Raw genomic sequence first — 9,654 nt, 5'->3', positions numbered from 1 at the left:
GGGAAGAGGAGGAAATAAAAACGTGTAGAATCACTCCATACCTCCTTTTGTAAATGTTGCTTCCCTGCTTTTAGCCCAGGTTCCCTGTGCCGGTCTCTCTGTAGTCCTGCCTTCTGACTTCTGCCCCTCAGGTATGGCTGCAGAGGTAGTCCCGTGCCAATTTCTAAAACACAGTGTTTTCCTTTATACCATGAATTTTCCCCTGGTGGTTTCAGGAAACTGGCACCCAGTCCTTTATGTTAGATCCAGAGCTCTGGTGCAGTTTGGTGAGAGCTGCGTCTCTGGATTTTCAGCCCCTCCCCACGGAGCCTGTTCTACCTGACTCTGCTCTGCCATTGCCAACCGGAAGTCCCCCAAGAATTTTATAATTAAAAAAATTTTTCTTCCCTCCCCCCTCAACTTAATTATATTTCTCTGGCGCCAACTGCCAAACCCACATCAGACCTTCTTTTTCCCTCCTTCACCAATAATTTATTCTAAATTCTTTTATTTAGGTTGTTATCCATTTTAACTTAATTTTTATATATGGTGTGAGGTAGAGGTCCAGCTTCATTCTTTTGTACTTGACTGTCCAGTTGTCCCAACAGTGGTTGTTAAAGAGACTGTTTCCCCATTGAATGAACTTGGTACGTTGTCAAAAATAATTGACTGTAGATATATGGGATTAAGGTTCCCTGATGTTTCAGATTTACCTCCTACTTCACACTGTGCCAAATATCAATTCCAAACAGATTATATACCTAAATCTATATAAAAAAGAAAAGACAGTAAAATCTTCAAAAGATAATAAAAAAGAGATCTCATGACTTTGGAATAGGGAAAGATTCTCACAATATAAAAGGAATTGATTGAAAAAACTAAACATTAAGATCTATCATTCATCAAAAGTTACCATTAATAGTGGGAGAAGAAATTTTCAATGCATGTTACTGTTAAGAGTTTATATTTAAGTTAATAGAAATGGTTTCTGTAAGTTAATAAGAAAAAGACAATCCCTTGTAAAAATTAAGGATAGAAATTAATAAGCACTTCTTAAAGATTCTGACCAAAAACCCAAAAATGGGTGAAAAAGGTACTTTAATTATACAAGAAAAGTGCAAGAGAAAAAGCATAATGAGATCCTATAAGACACTACTACTCTCCCTCCATCCAGAATGGCTCAACACAAAAGAGTTGACATTACCAAGTATTGGTGAGAATGCTCCAAGGTAGTAGGAAAATAAATTGATAGAACCACTTTGGAAAAATAATTGGTGTGGAGCTGTAGGATAAGCACTGGAGTGCTTACCCCAAAGTCAGTGATTCAGACTCTGCTCCTTGGAAAAATAATTGGTGTGAAGCTGTAGGATAAGCACTGGAGTGCTTACCCCAAAGTCAGTGATTCAGACTCGGCTCCTCGGAAACCCAGTATAGAGTCTGCTATGAGTCAGGACCAATTTGACAGCAATTAATAACACAACGAAAACTGCAGATGTACGTAACCATATTTAGCAGTTCTTTTCCTAGGATATGCCCAAAAGAAATGTGTACCAAGAGAAATATAGTGATACAGAAATACGTCTAAAACTAGAAAACACCGAAATGTCTACAGCAGAATAAATACTTTATGTAACAACCATACCACACACGATACAGCTGTACACACAACAAAATTATGCACCAAAGAAGTCAAACACAAAAATATATTCTATATGATTCTGCTTACATAGTCTTGAAACAGGCAAAACTATGCGATAACTACTTAGGCAACCATACCAAGATGATAAAATTATAAGGAAAAGTAAAATCATTGCCATAAAAGACAGAATCCTGCTTAATCGGAAGGGTTATAAGACACTTGGGCTTCTTGAGGAACCAAAGTAATGGTTCATAGATGTTTGCTTTATAATTTATTATGCTTCTTGTTGTTGTTAGGTGCCGTCAAGTTGGTAGTGACTCATAGTGACCCTATTCACAGCAGAACGAAACACTGCCCGATCCTGGGCCAACCTCACTATTGTTCCCACGCTTGAGTCCATTGATGCTGCTACATGTGTGTAACTTACTTTTCTGTTGTAGTTCACCAAAGTTTAAAAAGTGGTACATATAAAATGTATGTTGTTGTTGTTAAGTGCTGTCAAGTCGGTTCCAACCCATAGTGACCCTGTACAGGGTTTCCGAGGGTGTAAATCTTTACGGGAGTAGAAAGCCTCATCTTTCTTCCGCAGAGTGGCCAGTAGTTTCAAACTGCTGATCTTGCGGTTCGCAGCCCGATTCATAACCACTATGCTACCAGAGCTCCTATAAAATGTGTATATATATATATATATTTTTTTTTTTTTTATTGTGAATTATATGAGAGTTTACATGGGAGAACATTAATTTTCATCCTATCGTATATCGTTTCATGGTTACAATCCCCTCCATGCATCATCAACCAAGCAGAGGATATACCCTGCCTGCCTGCCCCCCGGTCGTCAGCACATAGCCCCTCTCACTGTCCGGGTCTAAAGGTCCCAGCTGCTCCATCTCTCCACGTCATCATCTCTGCCTCCGTCTCTGGCCTCACTGCTTCTTCCTTGATGGTCCCAGGGACCTCCGCTCCTAGACTGCAAAGTTAATCACTCCCCTTGCTACAAAACGTCTACGTTTACATTTCCAACCCTCACAATCAATCCTGAAACAATTATTCACTATTGTATTTTAAGATACCTATCCACATTTCCTTTCATCAGCCTCACCTAGACAGATTGGAGATTCTACCTTCTTCCATGCCCTCTGGATCTAGTTTCCCTCTTGAAAGCTTGTAAGCCAGTCACATCTTGCCGTTGTAGCTCCCTCCCCCCCATTTTGGGTAGCAAATGTCCAAGTTGCCCATCCCTGTGTACTCTGTGTATGGAGGGGGTGGCAATGATCCTTGGTGTAAAGATTTGTTCCCTCTTTTGAGCTACTGCATCCATAGGTGTAAAATGTGTATTTTTAAATCAGGTAATCTTGTTTATGGGTGATGGTAGTGGTAAGTACTGTCAGGTACATACACATAAACCAAAAGTATAAAACCACACTTGGGAAAGATGTCACAAATTCAGATTTGTGGATTTCTTGAGACAAGTAGAGGAACAATAAGACTGGGACCTTCATCTGTATCTACGCTATTTCTTTTAAAAAAGGAAAGATCTGAAATGAAGATGCCAAAATATTATCATCTTCAACCTGCATGATGTATGCATGGATGTTTTCTGTACAATTCTGCATGCTATTTTATATTTTAAAAGCAAGCACCATGTTCTTTAAATTGTAAAGGAGCTGGGAGTAAAAATTAGGTATGTGATAAAAACAATACTTTTTTTCCCCAAAGGTACCTGAAGCTCTTCACTTTTCTACCTCTCTCAGAGATTAACCACATAATGCAGCTACACGTCAGAGAGCCAGAAAAGCGGGATCCTCAGAAGCGACTTGCTGCAGAAGTAACAAAACTTGTTCATGGGCAAAAAGGGCTAGAATCTGCTAAAAGGTAAGCTTTTAGAATAATTAATACTTCATGAAGTTATTTAGTTGATAGAGTTGAGAAAATTTGGAGCCATCTGTTTTAGCAGTATCTTGTCATTTCATACTGATAAGGAGTCCTAGTATGACGCTGTGGGTTAATGCACTAGACTGCAAGGTCGATTTAAACCTCAAGGTCGGCGGTTCAGGCTCACCAGCCGCTCCTTGGAAACCCTATCCAGGGTCACTGTGAGTCAGAGCCAACTTGACAGAGCTTAACAACAACAACAAGGATGTTCAGTGTTTGACTTAAAGTTCTTTTAAAACAGTTTTCAGTTATTGCAGAAAAAGATTATCCTTAACTAAAATTAAGTTTATAAATTATAAAAGACCTTATAAAAGGTGTTGCTGTTTCAAAAACTTTTAGTCTGAAAAATAGTGGGAGGTGGTAGTGTTGCTTATGTGCTATGGAGTTGGTTTCAACTCATAGTGACCCTGTATAGGGTTTCTGAGGCTGTAAATCTTTATGGGAACAGAAAGCTTTGTCTTTCTCTAGCAGAACCACTGGTACTTTCAAACTGCTGACCGTGAGATTAGCAGCCTGATTCGTAACCACTGTGCTACCAGAGCTCCTTGAAAAATAGTGGATACTTCACAAAATAACTATTCATTATTTGACTCTCACAAATTTATTTTTCAGGTGTACACAAGCCCTTTATCATAATAGCATAGATGCACTGGAGGTCATGTCTGATGAAGAGTTAAAAGAGTTGTTTAAAGAAGCTTCATTTTCTGAATTGGTTCTTGACCCTGGAACAAGTGTCCTAGAAACTTGCCGCAAAGCAAATGCCATTCCAGATGGACCCCGAGGGTAAGCTGATTTAATGTACGAAAGCACAGCTGATTCAACATTAACCGTTAAATTCACAGCATGTCTTTTCAGAGAGGATGTTTTCCTGTTACTGCTTTAATGGCTTCTCATTCCTTGCAGAAGTTAGATTAGTCAGAGAATAAAGTGAAAACTCTGAATATTTAGTTATTGAAAATACCTTAAAACAACTATATTGTTTCTCATTAAGTCAAGCCCAGTTTTCTTCTAGCATTGAAGAGGTTTTCTTTAAGGTACTGGGATCAGTCTGCTCACAGAGATGGTCAGTTTGAGAAGATTACAGATACAGAGGCCATGAGTGAACAGATTCACACCACCTCTCTCTTCATCTTCTGTCTTTGGAAGAGACAGGAGTAATTGCACTACCTATTTAAACTATCAGGTGGTTTTCTAAAGTGGAATGATCATATTACCTAACTTCATAAGACTATTGCTATAAACGATATATTATTCACCTTAAATACTGTAAGTTTTTCTTATTCACAGAGTGTAGGTAGAACACTTTAATCCTCAATTATGTGGTATTTTTAGGAAATTAGGTGTTCCACAAAAAAAAAAGCAAAATTTGATGCATTGGTTAGCCAGAAGACCTATGTGCCTCATCTACAGAAGTTTGATTATTAATTCAGTAGTTATCCACTCTATATTAAGGAGTCCTAGATTGCTTTATATTTATATTGTATCTCCTTCCAGTCCACCTTAATGATTCCCATATATGCAAAATATTGAAAAGATGGCAAATAAGAATACAGCAAAATAAATGTCAGAAAACACTCTAAAACTTGCTCCTGAACATAGAGTAATTAAAGCAAACAGAGAAATGATGACATGAAATAGCTAAGCAGAAGATTTAAAGGGTGACTTGAGAAGATAAAGTAAAACATTGTAATGAAATGTGAAAAGACCTGGAATAAAATTTAAAAAGAACATGCTCAGCATTTCTCAAGCTAAAAGAAATGAAAAGATTCAAGCTTTAGGTTGCAATATAGGATTCTGTAGGCAAGATATTGAATGACAAATGAAGAATCAAAAGAAGATAGAGACATACATAATAGAGTCACTGTACCAAAAACTGTTGGTCAGTGTTCAACCATTTCAAGAGGTAGCATATGATCAAACCAGTGGTATTGAAGGACAAAGTCTAAGCTGCACTGAAGACATTGGCAAAAACAAGGTTCCAGAAATTGATGGAATTCAAACTGAAATGTTTTCAACAAACTGATGCAGCACTGGAGGCACTTACTCATCTATGCCAAGGAATTTAGAAGACAATTGATTGGAAAAGAGCCACATATGTGCCCATTCCAAAAAAAAAAAAGTTGGCTCAAAAGAATGCAGAAGTAATCGAACACTATCATTAATATCACACACAAGTAAAATTTTGCTAAAGAATCAAAAATGATTGCACTGAATCAGGGAACTTCCAGAAATTCAAACTGAATTCAAAAGAGAATGTGGAAAAGGGATATCATTGCTGATGTTCGGTCTTGGCTAGAAGCAGAGAGTACCAGAAAGATGTTTGCTTGTGCTTTAGTGACTATGCAAAGGCATTCAACAGTATGTATCATAATAAACTATGTGAAGAATAGGAATTCCAGACCAGTTAATTGTGCTCATGTGGAACCTGTACATAGACTAAGAGGCAATCATTAGAACAGAACAAGGGGATACTACATGGCTTAAAATCAAGACAGGTGTGCATCAGGGCTGTGTAATTTCACCATACGTATTCAGGCTATCAGTCTATATGCTAATTGTCATGGATTGAATTCCCCAAAATATGTGTCAACTTGGCTAGGCCATGATTCTCAGAGGTTTGGCAGTTTTGTAATGATGTGATGTGGCAGATATGTAGTGATACAAATACCTCCATGGTATGATCTGATGTTAATACTACTCTGATGTAATTATCCTATGTGTTGTGAATCCTCCCTTCTGTGAGTCTGAATACAATCTATAGGATTAGGTTGTATCTTGAGTCCATTTCTTTTGAGATTTAAAAGAGATTAAACTACCACCAAGAAAAAAGATTCTGGGGTGGAGTGTGTTCTTTGGACCTTGGATAAAGTTCCTAGATCCTCGGAAATATTGACGCCAAGACACTTGGGATTCTGGGAGGGATGCTGGACCTACAGATGCTGAAAGGAGACAAGGACCTTTCTCCAGAGCTGGTGTTCGAAACTATGAGAGAATAAATTTATGGTTGTTGGAGTCATCCACTTGTGTATTTCTGTTATATCAGCATTAGACATCTTAAGACACTGATCAAATAGTTTGAAAAGCTGGACTATATGAAGACTGTGGCATTAAGATTAGAGGAAGAAGACTCATTAGCACCCTGCAGTATACAAATGATAAAATCTTGCTTGCTGAAAGTGAAGAGAACTTGAAGAATTTACTGATTACAACTCAGCATAAAGAAAACTAAAGTCCTCACAACTGGACCAATAACATCATGATGAATAAAAGAAACAGTTACATATTTTAATGATTTCCTTATACTTGGAGCCACAATTAACGCCCGTTAAAGCAGCAGTTAAGAAATCAGACAGCATCCAATTACTACTACTAACTATTCTGAAAGGGATCACAAAATTAGGTCCTAGTTTTAATGGAAAAAAATGTGGAACAAAACTCAAAATTGTTTTTAAAAAATACAGTAGTCTTACTGGTCAGAAAGATTCTGGAGGAACCTGAGACTAAGGCCCTCAATCACCATTCAGGTCTAGAAAAGAACTCAACTCGTGGCCCAGTTTTCAGCCAAGCAGTAGATTGTTATATAATGGGGAAAACACCACTAGTAAGGCATGTTCACCATGGAATGGTCAACAATTCAAGATGAAAAGGACAACTTCTACGTAAGGACAAAGTTGAGAAAGGATGGGAAGGAGGGTGGAATGGAAATAAGAACCGCAGGGAGGAAGTGGGATAACGGTTGTTACATGGATTGGATTGCAATCACTGAGATGAACCAAGCTGTATGATTTGTTGGATGTAAAACTGAGGATGTTTTCTGTAAAACTTCACTCAATTCTCAATAAAAAGTTTAAAAAAAAAAACAGCACAGATTCACTATACCAAAATGAAATGGTAAATGTTCAACCATTTCAAAAGGTAGCATATGATCAAGAGCCAATAATACTTAAGAAAAGTCCAATCTCTGAAGAAGGCTTTAGTGAAAAACAAGGCTTCAGGAATTGGCACAATACAAATTTAAATCTTTCAACAAACTGATGGAATAGTGACCTATGCCAAGAAATTTGGAAGATAGCTATCTAGCTAACTGATTGGAAGAGATTTGTGCCCATTCCAAACAGAGTTAACAAAATGCAGAAATCATTGAACGATATCATTAATAATCCATGCAAGTAGAATTTTGCTGAAGATAAGTCAAAAACAGTTGCAACAGTGCATTGACAGATTTAAAATCAGGAAAGTTGTATGCCAGGATTGTATCCTTATTCATTCTGTATGTTGAGCAAATAATCTAAAACTGGATTATAGGAAGAAGAACATGGCATCAGAATTGGAGGGAGACTCACTAGCAACCTGTGATATGCAGATGATACAACCTTGCTTCTTAGAAGTGAAGAGGACTTAAAATACTACTGTTGAGGTTCAATAGGTGTATAGTGGGGGGGACAACACTAGTGAGGTACATACACCATACAAAGGTCAGTCATTTGCAATCAAAAGGACAACATTTATCTCGGGACAAAATTCAGAATAGTGGGAAAGGAAACAAGAAATTTAGCAAGGAAGTAGGAAAATAGTTTTTTATTGAGGGGATTGCATTTGAAATGAAACAAAGAGTATGATTTGTTGAATGTAAAACTGATAACCTGCTCTACAAACCTCCACTGAAATAACAATGAAACTTTTTTTTTTTTTTTTAACACCACATTTCCATCAAGTCAGTTCAGAATCATAGTGACTGTATAGGACAAACTAGAACCTGCCCATAGGATTTCCAAAACTAAATCTTTACTGAAAGGAAATAAAACAACACACTGCATTGAGTGAATATGCTGCAAAAGACCTCTTTACAGTGTTTAAGAAGCAGAGGTAACTCTTTTGAGGACTAAGGTGCTTCTGACCCAAGCCATGGTATTTTTCAGTTGTTCAGTTGTTTCAGATGTTTGTAAAAATTAGACAATGAATAAAGGAAATGGAAGAATTAATGCAATAGAAATATGATATTAACATAGAATATTGAGTATGCCATGGACTGCAAAAACCATGGTCAAATCTATCTTGGAAGAAGTATAGCTGGATTGCTCCTTAGAAGCAAGATGGTAAGACTCCATTCATTTTATGCACTTTGGTCATGTTATCAGGAGAGCCCAGTCCCTGGAGAAGAACTCAGACGTGGAAACAGTTGTAGAAATAGTTCAGGACTGGGAGGTTTGATTTCTGTCGCTCATGGGTTTGCTATGAGTTGTAACTGACTAAGCACCTAACAACACAAAATATATTAGTTCATTTAATGTAATCATACACTGAATAAGACAGACTGGGAAGAAGGAGAAGACTTAGCCATTGGCAACCCTAAGAATAGCAGCAGAAAATTGTCAGAGGTTGCGCCAGAAGCTGAGTCCCTCAGGTATTAAGGCACTCAAAATGCAACTGTGGGAGAATGGCTGTTTCCTCAATGTAGATGACCTTCATGATGTGAATGGAGCAAAGCTTTCAGGACATTCATTTCCCAATAGGGCACAACTCAACATAAGAAACAGTTGCAAACATGCATAAATAATCAGAATGTGGAATGTATGAAGTATGAGCCTAGAAAAATTAGAAGTCTTTGAAGATTAATTGGAATGCATAAAGATCCATGTCCTAAGCATTACTGAGCTGAAATGAACTGGTATTGACCATTTTCAATCAGGCCATCTGTGCCAGGAATGACAAATAGAAGAGGAATGGCAGTGCATCCACCACCAAAAAGAACATTCAAGATCTAACTTGAAGTACAGTGCTGCCTATGATAGGGATAATAGTCCTACATCTGTAAGGAAGACCAGTTAATACTGCTGTTATTCAAATTTATGCATCAACCAGTATATCCAATGATGAAGAAACTAAAGAATTTTACCAACTTTTTCAGCCTGAAGTTGATCAAACATGATCAAGATGCAATGATAATTACTGGTGATTAGAATGAGAATGTTGGAAGCAAAGAAGGATCAAAAGTTGGAAAATGTGGCATTAGAAATAGAAACCATGCTAGAGATGGCATGATCAACTTTTCCAAGACTAGTGACTTACTCATTGCAAATACCTTTGTGAACATCTTTTTT

General features: G+C 37.5%; 1 protein-coding gene across 1 annotated transcript in view; it reads left to right on the top strand.

The window, feature by feature from the left end:
- The window catches only part of YARS2 (tyrosyl-tRNA synthetase 2, mitochondrial), a 47,071-nt gene that overhangs the window by 14,889 nt on the left and 22,528 nt on the right, over window positions 1–9,654 (top strand). Inside the window, exons 3-4 of the mRNA XM_006874765.1 lie at window positions 3,338–3,493; window positions 4,166–4,336. Of these exons, the coding sequence (XP_006874827.1) occupies window positions 3,338–3,493; window positions 4,166–4,336 (327 nt within the window). The remainder of the gene's footprint in view (window positions 1–3,337; window positions 3,494–4,165; window positions 4,337–9,654) is intronic.

This window comes from Chrysochloris asiatica, unplaced genomic scaffold (assembly GCF_000296735.1).
Source record: "Chrysochloris asiatica unplaced genomic scaffold, ChrAsi1.0 scaffold00299, whole genome shotgun sequence".
In the NCBI taxonomy this organism is placed as follows: domain Eukaryota; kingdom Metazoa; phylum Chordata; class Mammalia; order Afrosoricida; family Chrysochloridae; genus Chrysochloris; species Chrysochloris asiatica.
The sequence above is the reverse complement of the archived record's forward strand: the minus strand, read 5'-3'. Positions and strand labels throughout refer to the sequence as shown.